The sequence below is a fragment of the Dendrobates tinctorius genome, unplaced genomic scaffold (genome assembly GCF_039654945.1).
Source record: "Dendrobates tinctorius isolate UK_male_01 unplaced genomic scaffold, ASM3965494v1 ptg000083l, whole genome shotgun sequence".
Classification (NCBI taxonomy): domain Eukaryota; kingdom Metazoa; phylum Chordata; class Amphibia; order Anura; family Dendrobatidae; genus Dendrobates; species Dendrobates tinctorius.
The window spans coordinates 5,275,603-5,297,347 of NW_027361751.1; the positions used below are offsets into that span (position 1 = coordinate 5,275,603).

At 43.7% G+C, this 21,745-nt stretch overlaps 1 protein-coding gene across 3 annotated transcripts in view; it reads left to right on the forward strand.

Moving 5' to 3' along the window:
* ARHGEF28 (Rho guanine nucleotide exchange factor 28) overlaps positions 1–21,745 on the forward strand; it is a 305,341-nt gene that overhangs the window by 99,618 nt on the left and 183,978 nt on the right. For all 3 annotated transcript variants that reach the window (XM_073584069.1, XM_073584071.1, XM_073584070.1), the window contains exons 3-4: positions 5,511–5,658; positions 6,398–6,691. In XM_073584069.1, coding sequence (XP_073440170.1) covers positions 5,511–5,658; positions 6,398–6,691 — 442 coding nt within the window. The remainder of the gene's footprint in view (positions 1–5,510; positions 5,659–6,397; positions 6,692–21,745) is intronic.

Below are 21,745 nucleotides of genomic sequence, written 5' to 3' on the forward strand. Positions count from 1 at the left end.
CATACTGAACCAGCATGGCTACCACAGCATCTTGCAGCGGCATGCTATTCCATCCGGTTTGCGTTTAGTTGGACTATCATTTATTTTTCAACAGGACAATGACCCCAAACACACCTCCAGGCTGTGTAAGGGCTATTTGACCAAGAAGGAGAGTGATGGGGTGCTACGCCAGATGACCTGGCCTCCACAGTCACCAGACCTGAACCCAATCGAGATGGTTTGGGGTGAGCTGGACCGCAGAGTGAAGGCAAAAGGGTCAACAAGTGCTAAGCATCTCTGGGAACTCCTTCAAGACTGTTGGAAGACCGTTTCCGGTGACTACCTCTTGAAGCTCATCAAGAGAATGCCAAGAGTGTGCAAAGCAGTAATCAAAGCGAAAGGTGGCTACTTTGAAGACCCTAGAATATAAGACATATTTTCAGTTGTTTCACACTTTTTTGTTAATTATATAATTCCACATGTGGTAATTCATAGTTTTGATGCCTTCAGAGTCAATCTACAATTTTCATAGTCATGAAAATAAAGAAAACTCTTTGAATGAGGTGTGTCCAAACTTTTGGTCTGTACTGTACATTTGATCATTGTAGCCAAAGAGTTCTATTTTAACCTCATCAGTCCACAGGACTTATTTCCAAAAAGCATTAGGTTTGTTTAGATGTTCTTTTGCATGCTTCTGATGCAGAATTTTATGGGGAGGGCGGAGGAGTGGTTTTCTTCTGATGACTTCCATGAAGGCCATATTTTTCGACCCATTTTACTTCTTGTAATATTTCAAATAAAAACTATATATTTTTTCCCCTAAAATAAAACGGAAATGTGACATCTTTTAACTAGATCATTTCATCTTCAACTTGCATAACTGTTCACAATAACAGTAATTTTGACCAGGGGTGCCAAAACTTTTACATGCCACGGTAGATGCCATAGTCACTTTTGACGGCAGCATCGAAAGGGTTGCTTAACAACATGGTCGATGCCAACAGCAATTGTGATTAATGCGGCAAGTTGTCAGCTATAGTGTACAGCCGACAGCTGCATCCTGACCGTCGGGGATGCTATTCACTTTACCTTTTGTATTGGTGGTCACTATGAGACTGCATTTCTATTTGGTGGTATTTGCTAATATTATTATTATTATTCCTACTACTTATTGGTATAGGATCTTGGAAATGGGAATATCCCCTTTAATTCTGATAATATCTCTTGCTAGCTGATCTGTAAATGAGGGTCATCGTTATAAAAGTGGTATTGAAAGTGATAAGATGCCATGAGGAATAGTTAGAGAAGAGGAAGGCTCTCAGTTCCTTGATGGACACCAACTGAGACATAGTGAGTGAGAAAGAGGTCTGTCTGGAAGATACTAAAGTCCCCTAAACAGTCATTTGTATTGCACTTTTCTCACAGTGGACCTCAAGCACAATAGAGAACTGTCATTCAAACAAGTGCTCATCCCACCGTATGGCCGACACCTATCTCTCTCATTTCCCATACACTAGAAGTCTGATAATGGAGATGTTGTGTCCTTCTCTCCCCCGACATCATCTGTGACATTAATTCTAACAATATCGGTGTGTTTGGCAAATGTGACCCTAATGTGTATAAGGGGCCTTACATGTTTCCTTTGGTGAGGTATGAAGAGTTCCAGGAGAGGGACAAGTCTACAGTGCCAAAGGATGGGGACTGGGATGACTGTTAAAAGCTGCAGACAGATCTAGAAGGGTCATCACAGAGTAGTGTTGCTCCATTTGAGCAGATGGCTGATTTATGTGCCGTCATCAGAAAATACTGTGAACCTAGGTCTAAGGTTGCATCTAGTCTGGCCGACCCAAGGCCTTTGACTGCCAATCTGCAACATAGAAGTCAGAGTGGTGGTTGTTTATTTGTTTAGACAGGCCGGCCATACTTGTATACCCCATTATTCTGCGCTCATAGAGTATCATTGTTCTCAGCAGCAGATGTTGGGCTGTTGAGAGACATGATTTTTAAACAAGCTTAAAATTAATTTCACCCAACGAACGAGTGTTTTGTTTGTTCGTCATGTAATTTGCTGCCTAGTTCTAGATGACCGGCATTGTATGGGACCGGATTGTCCTACAGCGATCACTTCACTCGCTTACACCTATATTGTGAAGGCGTTGGTTCGCAGGTCAGATGAGAGCTCGCTAGCATGGTCTATAAACGTGATGAGGCCTGGTAACCCTTTCCTTGGGTCCTAGGTGTTGTAAGCAGACTTATGGCATCCTATAGATATCCTGCGATTAAAGTCACCAAACAGAGTAACTGGGACAGACCTGAGCGCTCTTATTGTTAGAAAACTCTAAACCTGAGATCATCTGCTGAGAAAACTACAGGTTTACAATGAAGAAAATAAAGTTTACAAGAAACTTGAGACAACATGAAATCATTCAGCGTCGTTGTCGTATTCTTTTCATCCTTCACGTCCCCGGTATCTAACGTTTCATATAATTAGTGGAAGAATGACTACAGAGACCGCCTGCTAAATGGCTTCTCATAGAAAACAAATTGCTGAAAAGAACTTTTGAAGTTTTCAGAGCAGCTCATAGCAGCATGCGACTCTTATGTGCCCCTTTTATTAGCGAGACTAAACCTCTCCATTCAGACCATTTATTAACCCACAGGCTGCTTATTTGGGACTGTTTGGTATCATTAAAGGGAATCTGTCACCCTTTTTTTGGACTATGAGCTGCCGGCACAGCCATCAGGGGCTTATCTACAGCATTCTGTAATGCTGCAGATAAGCCCCTGATGTAACCTGAAAGATAAGAAAAAAGAGTTACATTATACTCACCCCGGTGCCCGGTCCAATGGGTGTCGTGGTCCGATCCGGCGCCTCCCATCTTCATACGATGCCGCCCTCTTCTTCCCTTCCTGAAGAAGAGGACGGCATTGTATGAAGATGGGAGGCGCCGGACCCCAACACCCATCGGACCAAGACCGGACCACCCCTGTGTGAGAATAATATAACTCGTTTTGTTATTATGGATGGATTCTTAATTGTATAGCTTTTTTTAATAACACTTTAATACGTAATAGCAACATTTTGTTTTCGCACACAAGTTCATGGCTGAACAGTTATCAGTGCTAAATTCATGTGCCATTCCCTATTCAGTACTCCAACATCTACATATAATCTGAATTTAGTCACAATAATTGACACAACCCATATCTCATAAGTATTCATGTACCACAGATAACAAGATATAACACTAATAGAAACCGATATGTAATAAATGGTCCCAAAAATTGGCACTTGCTGAATAAAAATATCTTTCTTGTAAAGACAATTAAAAACATAATTACAAGAAAGGGGCTAGATCAAAATAGAGAGGGACTGCAAAGCCCTGGGGTATCTAACAAAAAAACCCACTGATGTACTCAAGCCCCAAATAGTAGAATCCAATTTAATCACAAAGATGCACAAATAATATTAATACTAGCAATGCACAATATGAAAACCAACATGTGAAAAACGCCAGTAATAGCAGCAAAATAACAGCATGTTGTCATAGTGCCATCTAACCCACTGTGATCAAAATACTGCCATAAATGCATATATATGAAATATATAGGGGCAAAAATGTCCCAACTATACTGTAGATAGCCGCTATTAGACGCAAAATGCACAACACCTAAAAACCAGGGCTGTGGAGTCGGAGTCGTGGAGTCGGTGCTCATTTTGGTGGAGTCGGAGTTGGAGTCGGTATAAAATGGACCGACTCCGACTCCTAAAATATATAATAAATTGGGTACAGTAATTCAATGCAGGATGTGCTGAATATTTTTTCATAGGAGTTTGGGAAAGTTATGAATTGTCCTATAAATGGCTGTTATATTCCTGATCTAAGGCTACATTCACACACAGCGTTTTTCCTGTGTTTTTTGAGGATATGTTTTTCAGCTGCAAAAGCTGATCATCTTTTTCAAAAACTGCATCACCTGAAAGGTTTTTGAGCTCATAGATAATGTTTTCAATAGCAAAAGCAGATTAGAAATCTGCTCTATCTATCCATTTATCCATATCTGTCTATCCATATCGTATCTGTACCAAAAAGAATGAAAACCGGGTAGTACACCAATATATATTCTGTTCTATCTAAATATCTTGATTATTGGATCATAAAAATGATTAAATGTCTGAGGTTCACTTTGTACTACAATACATTTTTCACTTAAATATGAGCAATATATGTGGGAGTCGGAGTCGTGGAGTCGGAGTCGGAGTTGGAGTCTGAGTCGGTGTAAGGGAAATTGAGGAGTCGGAGTCGGAGTCGCAGGTTTGGCTTACCGACTCCACAGCCCTGCTAAAAACTTGTGAACAAATTAAAGGACTAAAAGGGCATTACATACCTAGTATAGGGCTGGTAGAGGTCACCCTGGTGTCCCTCTGCCCCGACGCACGTTTCGCTCTGCTTCTACGGGAGACTCCATGGCGCAGTTCCAGTACTGGTATAGGAAGGATCCTAATGGTGCTTTGTAGACCCCACGCATTTAAATTGGGGTTATTTAGAGTTCCTACCTTGGTGATTGTCATTCTGCTGTCAACTTTGGTGCAACTGAAAGCCAGGGGAACAGAGCTTAGTTATTTAAGAGTTATGGCACAATGACAACATTTATCCACAGAATAGGGGTTCACTTGCCCCACTGGTCACAAGACTGGGGCTGCCGAGTCCCCAGTGGGAATGGAGTGGTGGTCGAGTTTGCACCCTATGTAAAGTCTATAAGACTGACTGAGCCTATCACGATATTGGCTCCATCAATCTCATAGACTGAGGGAAGGGAGCAGCATTAGCGACTGCATACTTCTGCTCCATTTATTGAGAACACAGGGCCCAAGTTTTGTAATCAGGGAGCCCCGAGTGTCATTTGGCTATTTGCGCTGCTGTGTGATTCAGGCAGAGCAGTTTTTCAGTCCATGTAGAGTTGAAGACTATAATTAACTCCTTAGTGGGCACTTGGTGATTACTTTATGGACACTGCTATGTAGATGCATAATTGTATTCATACCTCTGTACTTCCCACAATAGAAAAGACATTTTGGAGCAGTGAGGTTGCGGAATAAATATAAAAAATTGGGTGCAGTAATTCTTCTATAAATGGCGTTTTTCAGACTCCCATGGAAGTTTGCTGACCTATATTCATATACTTTACTGTGTAAGGAATACATATATCTCTGATCTAATGGAGCCTATAGACCATTTACATTGACAGAGCAGGACACCTCGCAGGCTCAGACCTGTCTGCTGGGAACTCCATGAACCCAGCTAAGGCTTCACTGTGCAAGAAAACTAGAGGAAATGTGTGAAAGCATAGGGGAATGTAGAACTTCTGGGCAGATTGACCCCTATGCCCCCAGGTGTCATGGTGTCCCTGGCACAAATCTAGGGTTAACATATAAAAATCTGTGTTTCCCGTCACAAACATGTTTCTAACTAGTAGAAAATCTGGGGCTGTAGCTGTGTATAAAGATTCACTGTGTGCTTATTTTCCAGGGCCAGATGACCGTATTTGCACAGTTTGGGGAAGATTTCCATCTCCCGGAAGACGCCGAGTTTTACTTTGTTTACAATGGCTCCAGTCACAGACACATTTCGTTTGCTGAGCGCCTGAGCTCTAACTCTCTGCGCTCCGTTTTCCCAGGTTAGAAGACATTCTCGCCAGTAAGGAAAATGATCAATTCTGTGCTAGTGCCACAGTCATCAGCCAAGCAGCTTTATCTGGATGCTAGGGCCAGTCTACTTTTTGCACTTTTGACAATTTTTTTTTTTTTTTTAAATTAAAATGTCTCTGGAGATGCGCTTGTTACAGAAAGTCTTAGATCTATGACTCCCCATATGGATTAGATGTAAAATCTGCGGAGAAAAAGTCAATGAATGAGGCCTTTCATAGTTCTGAATGACTTTTAGAAGCAGGAGTTGGTTCTATACTCGCCAGTGAGGCCGCCCTGCTGATCAGCTGCTTGGCGCCTCTTTACCCTGGCACTATGCTTTGCCCCCCTATAGTGGCCTTGCACGGCTGATATAGTATTACATGGTATCCGTTCAGATTAATGGCTAAGCATGTAATACATGACTGTTTTTATTCTCTCATTGTAATAATTCTCTGATCTGACCCAAAGCAGGGGTCCCTAAAATATGACCTTTCTTTCTGTTATGGGCAAACATGCAGATAAAATTCACATGTAATACATGCAGGTTTTGCAGCTGATCGACAGCACATTATTTTTGTTGCATTCCTATGTGCCTTCATGTAGACTTGACCTTATGATTCCCAAGAAAGTATGGGGAAACTCATCATGATTGATCATATACCAAGATAGACAATAGACTTATTAATTATCTCAGCATAAAGCTTTTTTCTCTCTTTTGTTTGTTTCCAGGCCACAATTGCGCCGAGTCCCTCAGTGTGACGGTCTGTATGCACACCCATGGGTATTCTCCAGTGATTGTGGCTTCCTCATCCATCTCCTATGTGAGGGATAAAGCCTGCAGCATATTGTACTCTCTAAAAAGCCATTGTGACCGTCCTACGTCCTCCAGCCATCAGACCATACTGGACAAGTTTGACGTCACTCCCCGAGACTTAACCTTTCTAGACAGGAGTATGATGCTGTGCTTAGCGCATGAGGACTTTACGCCTTCTTGGAATATTTTGGGATCATACGCGGAGTCTGGTAAGGTTGTCTCATTTATCATTGTTATTACAGAGGTGGTTTTTTTTTTAAAATAAAGGGAACCTGTCCGCTGTCCTATCCCCCCTAAACTGCCGCCATGTCTCTATTTCACCCTGTTCCTGCGTTCTACCAAGCGTCTTTGTATACCTCCGTGATTGCACTATAATTGTAAAATCAGTCTTTATTCTGCGCTCGCCCTGTACAAATCTGTGAGGACTAGACTTCTATGACATTGATTTCCCCCCGACTAATCCTCACCTTCTTGTAAGCACGTCCCCTGAGGAATGAGTCCTTGGCATGATTGACATGAGTTTTGTAATTGTGAAAATTCTTAGTTAAAGGGAGTCTGCCACCTATTTTTCGCCTATCAGCTGCCGGCACCGACATCAGAGGCTGATCTACAGCATTCTGTAATGCTGTAGATAAGCCCCCGATGTAACCTGAAAGAGATTAAAAACGAGTTAGATTATACTCACCGGGGGGGCGGTCCGGTCTTGGTCCGATGGGTGTTGCGGTCTGGCGCCTCCCATCTTCTAACGGTGACGTCTTCCTCTTTGCTACCTGTCGTGGCTCCTGCGCAGGCGCACTGCTCTGTCCTGTTGAGGGCAGAGCAGAATACTGCAATGCGCAAGTGCTGGACCTCTCCCGGCGCCTGCGCACTGCAAGACTCTGCTCTGCCCTCAACAGAATGCTGTAGATAAGCCCCTAATGTCGGTGACGGTAGCTGATAGGCGAAAAATAGGGCGACAGATTCCCTTTAATAAAGGGCTCACTGGAGTCTGATGCACCGAATCCACTGATGAGGAGTGCCATGCCAGTTGAAAAAAAAAAAAATTGGAGCAGCATTTCTGGTGTAAAAAAATGCTGGCACTTTTGCGTAATTTGATGGGCGGGTGTAGCCATGCCCCGTAACACCCCAGCGCCATCCATTTTGGCAGAGCTGCTTCAAAGTGAAGACGCCAAAACTTGTGAAACTTTTGTGCAACGTCACGTTGGGGTAACGTGTTTTGCTCCCGTTTTCTGGCTTAACTTTTTTGATGAATCGACCCCCATCCTCCATCTTGCTTTCCTGTCCCCTTATGCCTCCTGCTTTGCTGATGTTGCCCACTGTTTCCATGTGCGGCTAGGCTTCCTTGATTGCCTGGGGCGATGTCATATTTTGAGCACACCTGATGAAGACGGATTGTTCAGTTGAAACGCGTTGTGGATAATAAAGAAGCTTTTCAACTCCCCATTTCCATTTTTGCGCTCCTCCTTGACCGGGTTTGTTGTTGTACTGTTTTTAATTTTCTTCCTCTCCTGAGGTGCCCGGCTGGAGCTGCATTCTCCCCTCACTCACACACGGCTGGCGCTCCTTTTTTGACCGTCCATACAATACCCTGGATATTTTGAGCACAGGCTCTTACAATGCACACCAGGTCATCGGTGGTCACTGTGAATTGTACATGTGAGCGGTGGGCTCACGGCTTCCATTTGCCTTTTATGTTTTGCGTGCCGGTACTAGCGTCTTTCCAGGACTGCTAGGTGGGGATATCATATAGAGGCCATTATTCATCCAGTGGGAGGCTGTGTGTGTATCTTTATAGGCTGTGTTCTGATGTGCAATCCTCATAAATGCATAAAACAACTCTGTGTTTTTATAGGCTGCGCTTTATTGACCGGTCAGTCATCGCTCATCATAAATGCATAAAACAGAGAAGATAAATGCCTAAAGCAGAGTTGTATACATTCATAAATTGTGCTTTATTTCTCTACCCAAGTGGATGCAGCATATGTATGGTGCACAGTTACATACAGCAGGTGACATAAGTATTGAAAACGTCACCAATTTTCTTGGTAAATATATTTCTAAAGGTGCTATTGACATGAAATTCTCACCAGATATGCGTAACAACCCATCCAATCCACACAGGCAAAGAAATCAATGTGTCTTTATTCACTGTATAATGGCGCATACAGTGAGGACTGTCAATCAGTAGTAGGACCGCCTACTGGACTCCTATACACAGAAGCACTAGGCATTTTAATGAATTAAAATAAACTTTAGGCCTCATTCAGACATAAGTGTGCTTGATCATACTCAAAAAAACAAAAACAAAACACAGGCCAAATTTCATCAGTATTTTTTTATTAGTGTTTGGTTAGTGTGTAAGCTTTTACCTTCAGCGTTTGGTCAGCGTTTCATCATTTTTTTCTCAGATGAAAGAAAAAAACCTGAAGGTTTCTTAGTCTTTTTGCTGTCCTTTTTCACTAACCCGTAGACTTATAATGGTGATTTTTGAGCTGACCGCTCAGTCCACATAAATACACCATGTGAACAGCTCTATACACTCTAATTGGTTACGAGTTCTATCTGTGAAAAAACGACGTCTGAATGAGGCCTTATATTGAATATTTTCCAACAAATCTATATATCATTCTTCTCAGCTTCTCCATCTCTATACTGTGCTGTCCACGGAGCTCTGTGTAATCTGAGTGCAGTATGATGTAGGGACAGAGACCATGATTCCAGCGATGTGTCACTTACCAGGCTGCTTATGGTATTTTTTTATTTTATTTATAAAATCACTGCTTTATCAGCAGGAGATTATCACTTGAGGACGAGTAAACCTGCTGAGATGAAGTCCTCTTTGTCTGAGCACTGTATAAACACCTCAGTTTGGCAGTTTTCTGCCTATGCATAGTGTACACAGAAAACTGCCAATCAGTGCTGTGGGCAGGGTTCTACAGAGCGCAGCATTCAGGTAACTGCTGCATCTGCAACAGATTAAAACTTTTTTTTAATTAAAACTGCAGCAAGCAGTCCAGTAAAGTAAGTGACACATCACTGGAATCAGGGTCTGTGCCCCTACATCATGCTGCTCTCAGATGGGGCAGCAAGAAACCTGGTGATAAATTCCCTTTAAATCTGTTATCTAGACTAGAGACTTTTGTTGAAAAAAATGTATCTGTAAAAAGTACAAATGTTGTAATTCACGGACAGCATATTGAGATCTTAAATATTGGCACGCAGTGAAGCCATAAGACGTATTAGAGAGATGCAGAACGTGTTTTCTGTTCTTCCCGTCATATGTGTGGTTATTCGTCACTGTTTAGTCCTTTGTGCCTGGCCGCTCAGCGGCTCGTTCCCATTTCCCATGGTCATTATGGCCATTTGCAGACACATTTATCTTCTGTCTGCTTTGTACAGGTCAGTTTTCACAGGGCTCCCATGTATCCATGTACAGTTATTTCCTCCTCATCTGCAGCCTTTGCTTTGTGGTGGCGCTGGCCTTTCACCTTTACTCGGCTGGATATGTATAAGGCCTGCTGTGTGCGGGACCGCTCCATGTAGGATTCCCACTTCATGTGTTTTCCTGGCCATGGTGTGTCTCCAAGTTACACAGCTGTACCACCGCAGGGTATGAGCATACAGGAAAGGTGGGTGCAGGAAAGGCCATGGGAATAGCCAATTGTATGCCTGTGGGATTAATTGGGAATCTGCCCCAGAGGCCTTTATATAGGAGCTAGCTTTTATTTTCTTTAACTCCATGTGGCTGATGATTGCAGCTGTAATTCACATATGCAGGCTGCCATCAGGCGTGGTGTATACTACTAAACTGCGTTCTCTAGGAAGGCAGAAGTCAGGCCTCATGGTGTAAAGTCTGTGCTACTTCCTACACACTCATATGCTACCCTGTGCTGCTCCACAAAGTGGCCAAGAAGGTCCTATATTTTGGATACAATCCATACAAATTTGTGACTACCCGGAGGCAAAAAGGGGTCTGGTTAGTGACAAATCCTAAAGGGAATCGCTCACCTGGTTTTTGCTGCCGTATCTGAGAGCAGCATGATTTAGGGGCAGTGACCCTGAGTGCAGTGATTTGTCACTTACTGGGCTGCTTGCTGCAGTTTTGATAGTTTTATCTGCTACACATCTATAATTTTATCAGTTCTTTGATTGCGGGGCTCTGTATATCCCCATCAAACCACTGATTGGAAGCTTTCTGTGTACACCGTGCATAGACAGAAAGCTGCCAATCAGGGATGGGGGTGGGGTTACACAGAGCAGGAGGACTACATGGCACGAGACAACTAGTCCTCTGGTGATAACCATCTGCTGATGAAACAGTCACTACATTGAAACAACACCATGCAGACTATCAAGATATAAATCACCAGAATCAGGGTCTGAGCCCCTACATCATGCTGCTCTCAGATTACGTAGAAAATACGCTTAAAAGGGAATTTGTCAGTAGTAGGTCTTTATGTTGGAAACCATAATTTCTGCTAGTGTGCATATGGCACTTTATTACTGCATTTTTCTCCCATAAAATCAATTATGGTGTGGGAGGGAGAAGAAGGATGGATCACGATGAATTTCAGCTCTTCCTTTTTCTTCTCACTGCAGATGAGCAGATGCCAGACTGTGGATTGCAGCCCAATTGAAAACACCTGCATGCTCGGCAGACCTGAGTGTGCATGGGAGGGCGGTGAAACAGGAAAACTGTTGGCAGCATGGGGTGTGGCTGATGGCTATCAAAGGTGTATGGGCTTCTTTAGGCTTTATGCATATGGCACGTTATGGTTCTTTAAAAGTTCTCCCATTCACATGCATGAGGCCTAAAATGGTGACATGCCTTACTGGCATACTATAGATGGGTTTTATGGTTCACGCTTATTGACCGCAGACTGCTGAATCATGGCTGGGCTACTCTTCCCATGAACCTCCTGAGTGGGCAGGTGGTCACGTCACCGTGGGTCTGTGAATTGCATACTTGAAGATGTTAGGCCGACGAGTCACATCTGGTTCCTATGAATGCTTCATGTCTAAAAGTATGGCGGCCTACTCACACAAGGAGTAGCGGAAGCATGACCGTGCCCGTCGCACCCTGTAATAGCTCCACACAGAGTGACTTTTCTTCATAGCCCGGACCACCCTCTTTACACGATGTGTGCACTGCATCTTTTCTCTGCCGCTGTACCCGCATAGGTTTTGAAGCAGACGACGAGGAAAATATTGGTGGGGCTTTTCCTAAAGCGTTCTCTTTACTGTTTCTGCATCGTTTTTGCCGTTGAAGAATTTTTTTTCAATTCATGTATAAAATAGTGGTGGCCTCCATGCGAGAGCTGCCTGAGGGGTGGTCGGGGGCACCTCTCTTTTTGCCGCTTCATGGCTTTTAAAATGGATAAAAAAGACGGAACATAAACACAGCAGTCGTCTATAGATCATTGTGAATCTGTTCATCATCTTTAGGCCGCGCTCATGTGAACAGGTAGCTTGGAGCGCACAGGTAAGCCCTATATTATGGGGAACAGGCGCAAAGTTGCACTCGCACACCACCTCCTCACCTCGCCCCCTATCTGTCGGGAGTCCCGTAAGGTTCAGTCCTAGGGCCCCTGCTCTTCTCCGTTTACACCCGCGGCCTCGGACAGCTCATAGAATCTCGCGGCTTTCAGTATCACCTATATGCTGATGACACACAGATCTACATCTCTGGACCAGATATCACCTCCCTACTAACCAGAATCCCTCAATGTCTGTCTGCTATTCCTTCCTTCTTCTAGATTTCTAAAACTTAATATGGACAAAACAGAATTCATCATCTTTCTCCCATCTCACGAGACCCCCCCCCACCCCAACGGACCTATCCATTAAAGTAAACAGCTGCCCACACTCTCCAGTCCCACAAGCTCGCTGCCTCTGGGTTATCCTTGACACTGATCTCTCTTTCAAACCACATATCCAAGCCCTTTCCACTCCCTGCCGACTTCAGCTCAAAAATATTTCACGGATCCGTACATTCCTCAACCAAGAATCTGCAAAAACCCTAGTCCATGCTCTCATCATCTCCCGCCTTAACTACTGCAACCTTCTGCTCTGTGGCCTCCCCTCTAACACTCTTGGAATCTTTTCTAAACTTTACTGCCCGACTAATCCACCTGTCCCCCGCTATTCCCCGGCCTCTTCCCTCTGTCAATCCCTGCTCTCGCTCCCCATTACCCAAAGACTCCAGTTCAAAACCCTAACCATGACATACAAAGCCATCCACAACCTGAGTCCTCCATACATCTGTGACCTCGTCTCCCGGTACTTACCTGCACAAAACCGCCGATCCTCACAAGATCTCCTTCTTTACTCCCCTCTTATCTCCTCTTCCCACAATCGCATACAAGATTTCTCCCGCACATCCTCCCTACTCTGGAACTCTCTACCACAACATATCAGACTCTCGCCTACCATGGAAACCTTCAAAAAGAACTTGAAGACCTACCTCTTCTGACAAGCCTACAACTTGCAGTAACCACCAATCCACCAAACCGCTGCACGACCAGCTCTACCCTCGCCTACTGTATCCTCACCCATCCCTTGCAGATTGTGAGCCTTCGCGGGCAGGGTCCTCTCTCATCCTGTACCAGTCGTGACTTGTATTGTTTAAGATTACTGTACTTGTATGTAGTATGTATACCCCTCCTCACATGTAAAGCGCCATGGAATAAATGGCGCTATAATAATAAATAATAAAGTAAAAACAGTGTGTTATGGCACCATCAGAACACAGCGACGCCACTAAATACGATATCTGTGCAACGTTCTATTATATACTCTGCTCTTAATGTTCTGATTATCTAGCAGTTAAGCTGAGACACAAAGGCATTAATAGTCGTTTAATGGCCGTCACTCGCTATACTGGTCCTATTCATTTTAAGTGCCTCTGATCGTTACAGTGGCCTTAATGGGGTCACCGATATTTCCCACTAGCTCGCAAGTTTTAGGTATGTGAGACACTTGGTACACAGTGTGATCGTCATACTGGCCGTCTTCGGTCCCTGAAGCACGGCTCCAGCCCACACCTTGTGCCGTACATCTACGCTGGAAGTGACAGCCCACAGGAACGATCCTCCGCTCCAGCTGGATCGTCTCTCAAGCCTGGCTCTGCTCTGGGCACAGACTTTCACTTTCTCTATAGTCTTTGCCCAGCAGATGGCGCTGTTCTCTTGCAGTTACTCAGGTATCACCTGTACTGGGCTAATCCCTCGTCCACCTCCTTACATTTACACCTTCAGCATGTGGTCAGTATTTTACATCAGTATTTACACTCATTATTCTCATTTGCACATGCAAACACGAGAAGCAACGAAATGAAACTGCAAGGGAGAAGATACAAATTAGATATTAGAAAACACTTTTTGACAGTGAGGGTGAACAATGAGTGGAACAGGCTGCCATGAGAAGTGGTGAGTTCTCCTTCAATAGAAGTCTTCAAACAGAGGCTGGACAGACATCTGTCTGAGATGGTTTAGTGAATCCTGCTTTGAGCAGATTGTTGGACACGATGACCCAGGAGGTCCCCTCCAACTCTACGATTCTATGTTCTATATATGGGATCTGAGTGGTTGGCATGCAGCCATCTTGTACATTGCTATACGTATCTTCCTTCCCCCTGCTATTTCTTATTTGTCATGGTAACTAAACCTGAGAGTCCCATTGAACTGGGTTTATACCATTACTGAATTCCACTCTAACACTCACCGATCATTACGTGACAGCATATCCCAGCAAAACGACATGGAAATAATCCTTTTATCATATGTGTCTGTGACGAGTCTTAATGTGAATAATTAGCTTGGCTTCTTGTATTTACACACATTTTTGAGGCTGAAAAATTAACAGAAAAAGAAGTGTGTGGTTTCCTGCAGTTTTTTTGCTTTTTGTTTAGTAGTCAGATTTGACCTTTCCTTTCAATCATAAAAGCCTCAAAAATTGATTTGTTATGGCTTTTAGGGCATGTTTCCACGTAGCGTTTGTTTTCAGGATTTGCTGCTGATTGAACGCTGCATACAGCCGCAGCGTCCAGTTGTTACAGCATAGTGGAGGGGATTGTATGAAATCCCATCTCTACTATACGTGCAGGGACGCAGGTGACACACCCGAAATTACGGACATGTGGCGTGTCTTTATAGACCGCAGTATGTCTATTTATCTTGTGGTGACGCTCCGTTTCCGCAAGATAAATAACCCAGTCTATGGATGCGATGCGGTGATTCCGCATGATTCAATGAGCACATGTGGTATCACCGCGCGCACAACAGGGGGTGGCGCTTTGGGCGGAGCGGTGTTTCCACTGCATCCAAAGCGCTGCAGGTACGCCGTGTGGAAACATACCCTTACATTTCCTTGAATAGACAGGCGGGCTTAGCCACGCTCCATCCCATCCATGCTTCGCCCCATTTCAGAGTAGATGGCCGGGCCCCATTTCAGAGTAGATGGCCGGGACTGGGGAAAAAGCACCCAAAATTGCATCAAAATTTTGCAATATTTCCAGCAGAGAACTTGTGAAAACACCTTCATGCCTCGGCCCCTGAGCACTATAGGTGCGTTTCCCTTTGTGATCGATAGGAATCCTATTAATATTACCTGATGTGGATTTTGGAGCAGAATCTGTTCCCATATTCTAAGTGCCATGTGAACAGCCCGTCGCCATTTACTCATGTTTGCTTTGTGAAGGTCTAGTTTACGGTTTTCTGTATTGTTCTTGTGGCAGGTGCAGAGCGTGGTAAGAACAGGTGTGTGATTGTTAGCTGTATGGGAACCTGAAGCCATAGCAATGTGCAGAAGATAAGGATGCCGCAGCTCACCTGCTGCAGGTCGTTCCGTATAACGTGCGGATATAATGCCCAAGTTTTCCTGATGTCACAGGAGAAACAAGCTGATTTTGGGAAGGTTAGGACTTGCTGCAGTGTATAAAGGGATTCCATCACCAAGTTTTGCTACCTAATCAGAGAACAGCATAATGTAGGGGAATTAACCCTGATTCCAGCGATTTGTCACTTACGGAGCTGCTGCTGTAGTTTTGATATAATCATTGTTTTATGTTCAAGAAATTATCATTAGAGGACTAGTAAACCTGCTGCCATATAGCCCTCCATATCCAGGAGCTGCCAATCACTGCTCAGTATAGAGATAATTGGTAGATCTGCAACAGAGAAAACAGGGATTTTATCCAAACTGCAGCAAGCAGCCCAGTCAGCAACACATCACTGGAATCTAGGATTCTGCCCCTACATCATGCTGCTCTCAGATGGAGCAGCAAACACCTGGTGACAAATTTCCTCTAAGGCTAAATATCCAAGTATCATCTCAGCAGAGCTGCCGCAGTGATGTCTGCAGCATTTTTTTCTTCACAGATATTATTGTGAAAGTGTGGGTGAGCCAGGCATTGCAACAAGTGAAATAAGTAATGACAGAGGATGAAATAATGGGCATCGATGCCCAGATGTAGTCTAATCCCAGACATAATGACATCCGCAGCATAAATTGACATTTTGCTGCTGTTATTAAATATGCGGCATTGGTCAGTTCGTGCTGCTGGTATTTTTCACATGTGAATGCGATTTCTTAAGATCCCATGCATAAAGCTGTAATCGTAAAACAGCAGAATATAATATACCGGTATATATTATGCAATGTCTGTAAAGCACTGTAGAAATATATATATATACAGTTAGGTCCATATATATTTGGACAGAGACAACATTTTTCTAATTTTGGTTCTTGACATTACCACAATGAATTTTAAACAAAACAATTCAGATGCAGTTGAAGTTCAGACTTTCAGCTTTCATTTGAGGGTATCCACATTCAAATTGGATGAAGGGTTTAGGAGTTTCAGCTCCTTAACATGTGCCACCCTGTTTTTAAAGGGACCAAAAGTAATTGGACAGATTAAATAATTGTAAATACAATGTTCATTTCTAGTACTTGGTTGAAAACCCTTTGTTGGCAATGACTGCCTGAAGTCTTGAACTCATGGACATCACCAGACACTGTTTCCTCCTTTTTGATGCTCTGCCAGGCCTTCACTGCGGTGGTTTTCAGTTGCTGTTTGCTTGTGGGCCTTTCTGTCTGAAGTTTAGTCTTTAACAAGTCAAATGCATACTCAATTGGGTTGAGATCAGGTGACTGACTTGGCCATTCAAGAATATTCCACTTCTTTTCTTTAATAAACTGGATTGCTTTGGCTTTATGTTTTGGGTCATTATCCATCTGTAGTATGAAACGACGACCAATCAGTTTGGCTGCATTTGGCTGGATCTGAGCACACAGTATGGCTCTGAATACCTCAGAATTCGGCTGCTTCTGTCCTGTGTCACATCATCAATAAACACTAGTGACCCAGTGCCACTGGCAGCCATGCATGCCCAAGCCATCACACTGCCTCCGCTGTGTTTTACAGATGATGTGGTATGCTTTGGATCATGAGCTGTACCACACCTTCACCAACTTTTCTCTTTCCATCATTCTGGTAGAGGTTGATCTTGGTTTCATCTGTCCAAAGAATGTTCTTCCAGAACTGTGCTGGCTTTTTTTAGATTTTTTTTTAGCAAAGTCCAGTCTAGCCTTTTGATTGTTGATGCTTATGAGTGGCTTGCACCGTGCAGTGAACCCTCTGTATTTACTTTCATGCAGTCTTCTCTTTATGGTAGATTTGGATATTGATACGCCTACCTCCTGGAGAGTGTTGTTCACTTGGTTGGCTGTTGTGAAGGGGTTTCTCTTCACCATGGAGATTATTCTGCGATCATCCACCACTGTTGTCTTCCGTGGGCGCCCAGGTCTTTTTGCATTGATGAGTTCACCAGTGCTTGCTTTCTTTCTCAGGATGTACCAAACTGTAGATTTTGCCACTCCTAATGTTGTAGCAATTTCTCGGATGGGTTTTTTCTGTTTTTGCGGCTTAAGGATGGCTTGTTCTACCTGCATGGAGAGCTCCTTTGACCGCATGTTTCTTTCACAGCAAAACCTTCCAAATGCAAGCACCACACCTCAAATCAACTCCAGGCCTTTTATCTGCTTGAGAATGACATAACGAAGGGATTGCCCACACCTGTCCATGAAATAGCCTTGGAGTAAATTGTCCAATTACTTTTGGTCCCTTTAAAAACAGGGTGGCACATGTTAAGGAGCTGAAACTCCTAAACCCTTCATCCAATTTTAATGTGGATACCCTCAAATGAAAGCTGAAAGTCTGAACTTCAACTGCATCTGAATTGTTTTGTTTAAAATTCATTGTGGTAAGGTCTAGAACCAAAATTAGAAAAATGTTGTCTCTGTCCAAATATATATATATGGACCTAGAGAGATATATATATATATATATATATATATATATATATATATATATATATATATATATATATATATATATATTTTTATATATATATATATATATTTTTATATATATATATATATATATATATATATATATATATATATTATAGTATATATATCAGATTTTTTTTTTCCTTTCAGGATTTTCTGTGTTTACATCCGCAGCATCTTTGTGCTTTTTTCCCTGCGTTTCTGACCCATTGAATGCACAGGAAAAAAAATGCTTGCTGCCAAGAGATGCAGAAATTTCTGCAAGCAAATACTCGACATTGTCACACAGCATGTGGATTGTTCATAGTAAAAAGACATTCCCGGATACTAAGCCCTACCCCTAAAGCTTTAAGGGTTTGTGTCTTTCATTCTGGATAAATTTGGGATTTTAGAACATTTTTTCTGTATGTAGTCAGATGTTGCCAATGTGTAAATGGTGCCGCTTACCAACAGGGGGTGCTGTGCTCACGGCAATGTTACAGATTGGAGGAGACAGATTAATAATGAGCGTCATTTCTACTCTTGAATAAACCCCACTTGACATTGTATACACAGCCGCTAATAATATTCCGAGCGCTGACAACAGCTTCAGCGTGTTTCATGTTTGCTGAAAGGCGAGAGATGGCGCAGCGCCGTGCAGAGGACGCGCGTGCTGTCACTATGTCCGGCAGTGTTTATTCCATAGATGTACATGCGCTGACGTAGATAAAGAACCACGTGAAATTGCCAGACAGTATTGTCCTCCATTCTCTGGATTTACCGTTGTGGACAGGTCACAGCTCACGGCAGTGGTCTGATTGCTCCTGGGAATGACCCGCACTTTAAGGCTAAGTTCAGGATTTGCTGAGGATTTGCGGTGTGGATTCGTAAATCTGCAGCAGTTTACAGCACATGCCAAGGACATAGATCTCGCACAAACCCATTCACACGTTACGGAAAAAAATGTGGGTTACAAATCTGCCGCATGCTCATTCATGTGTGGCGTTTTATGGCAGATTTCCCCCCATTCAGTGCTTTGTAATGGAGAAGGGTCAGATCAGAAGCCACAAATGTGATACCGCAGTGTCCATGTCGGCATGCAGAATAATGGTAATCTCTCCTTTTTATCACACGGTGAACACTGTAAAAATTAAACCTGAGCTACAATGGCAGAATTGGCAAAGTTGCTCCCCCCCCCCTAAATTGCCCCAATGGGGGAAACTACATCTTTAATATGTCCGATAGACATAAAAAAACTATAAAAACTGCCGAACCGTTTCTGTAAGTAAACTAGATTTAAAAAAAAAAAACTACTCCGAGCATAGATGTGACGGGGGTTGCTGAGACTGTAAAAATATTTGCTTTTTTACAGCTAAGCACTCGAGAGTCGCATGTTTTTTTTTTTTTCTTTGACAGCCAGTTTAAAAGAACATTTAACCTGAAAATGAATATTGAAACTGATCTGTTGGCCTACAGCACATTTTCCAGAAGGGTCAGTCTCTAGTTCCCTCATCCGCTGCTAGTCAGCTGCAGCCCACCCAGCGGCACTTGCAGGCTGTATGCTTTAGAGCTGTGGTCCCCAGGTCTCATCACGAGAGCCACATTCAGGTCTGATAGCTGGTCGTGACTCACATCCGAAACCCCCGCAACATGAATAGTGCTCTCACATGTCCCTCACGGTAGTGGCACCCAAAGCCCCCATTACCGGTATAATCACACTGAGGTGGTATGCCTAGGTTCAGGGGCTCCCACCTTACCTACTTTTGGTGTTCTCACATGAAGCACTCCTGACACTATCGCATCCAGTTCCGGGGCTAACGTTCTAAGCTGACAGACCGACACGAGCCACATATCGTGGGTTTGTGAGTGACATGTGGCTCTTGAGCCACAAGTTTGAGGACCCCTGCTTTACAAGTGCTGCTCTGACATTGATGACACCTCTGGAGCCCCTGACTTTCTCTGATGCGGCAGATATAGAGCACGCTCTTTCTTTTTCCACTTCTCAACATGTCTTTCCACTTAATGGAACGTTTTCAGGAAGTGAAATTGCAAATGGAAGTGTTATCCTGAGGCTGCCCCTTACATTCTTGGCTCACTTTCCACTGCAAGCAGGGACACAAGGACAGCAAGGACTGAGCACTGTGGGTGATCCGGATCGGCTTGGCGAAATTCTTCTGTACTGCGCTTGGACAGCTAAGTTTGACAGGTGTAGGCACCGTCTGTCTGGCTATTGACACCCCACAATTTAATTGTGAGGGCTTTACTATGGCTAAAGGGATTCTATTTTATATATAGGTTCAATTAGAAGTTGTATTAAACCGTTCTCCACATCACGCTGTTCACATGTTGACATCATGAAATGAAGACGACATCTAACAATTGATCGACAGTACCGCGACATTGTGAGGCTTCAAGCAATGGGATCAGCTGGGTCACCTTGTATAGTCTTGTAGTGCTGTACCCCACAACCTTAGTAACCTGAGGACCATCCTTCAGTAAGAGTGCCATGCCTCAGCAGAAATATAGTTACATAGGTTGTAAAAAGAAGTTCAACCTTTCTCCACCAATTGTTCATTTCATCACAAATTTAACTATAACCAGCAATGTTGTGTATCAAGGAAATCGTCCAGCCCTTTTATAACAGGTGCTATAATGTCTGCCATTACTATCTCTTGTGGTAGGACATTCTACAGTCCGACTGCTCTAACTAAAGAGTCCTTTCCTGTTTAGCTGCCGAAATCTCCTTTCTTCTACCCGTAATGAGTGCCCCCTAGGCCTCAGTATGGTCTTTAGAATAAGTCATATTTTGTACTGGCCACACATACAGGTGCTTCTTACAAAATTATAAAATCATCAAAAAGCTAATTTATTTTAGTTATTCAATACAAAAAGTGAATCTCATTATATAGAGTCATTACAGACAGAGTGATCTATTTCAAGTGTTTATTTCTGTTAATGTTGATGATTATGGCCTACAGCCAATGAAAACCCGAAAGTCATTATCTCAGTAAATGTCATTATCTGCTTAGTTTGTGGGATTAGGTAGTTCAGAGGTTAATCTGGACGGCCTCACTCTTGAGATTCTGGGTGTGACGTCCGTCTGCGAGTCTGGGCTGCAGTAAGACAGCACCCCGAGCAACCCCAATACCCTTTACCCCCTATACAGGGATCTAGATTTACAGCAGAGCCCAGGAGGTAGCAGTCTGAATACGAGCAGCGGACCAGAGCAGGACGGTCACCAGAAAGGGGTTAAAAAACGGGACCAAAAGCGTAGTCAAAAAATCCAAGTCTAAACCAGCAGAGGTACAAAAACGGCAGACAGTAGCAGAGTCAAATCCAGGCCAAGTTCAGACTCATAAATCGGGAGGGAGGCAGAGGTACAAAATCGTTAGGCAGTCACAGCGTCAAAAACCAGGCCAAGGTCAGAGTCGTAAACCAGGAGGACGGCAAAGGTACAAAATCGTCAGGCAGGAGCAGAGTCAGAAATCCAGGCCAAGTTCAGAGTCATAAATCGGGAGGGAGGCAGAGGTACAAAATCGTTAGGCAGTCACAGTGTCAAAAACCAGGCCAAGGTCAGAGTCGTAAACCAGGAGGACGGCAAAGGTACAAAATTGTCAGGCAGGAGCAGAGTCAGAAATCCAGGCAAAGTTCAGAATCAAAGATAGCAAATAGCAAAACTAGCACACTGTGGAAACCAAGACTATATCTGGCGGCCAACAAGAACAGCCCCAAGGTATTTGAGCGATCAGATCATCCCTCACAGGTTCACGGTCTGATGACGTCATTAGGACTGCCCCCGGGACCAGGCCAGATGGTGATGCACCAACCCCTTCATGACCGACAGAGGAGCTCAACCTGCGACCGCCAGATGCCTGCGGAGGAGCCTCCTCCCTGTTAGCAGTACCCATGGGCGGACCACAGCGCCTCCCAGT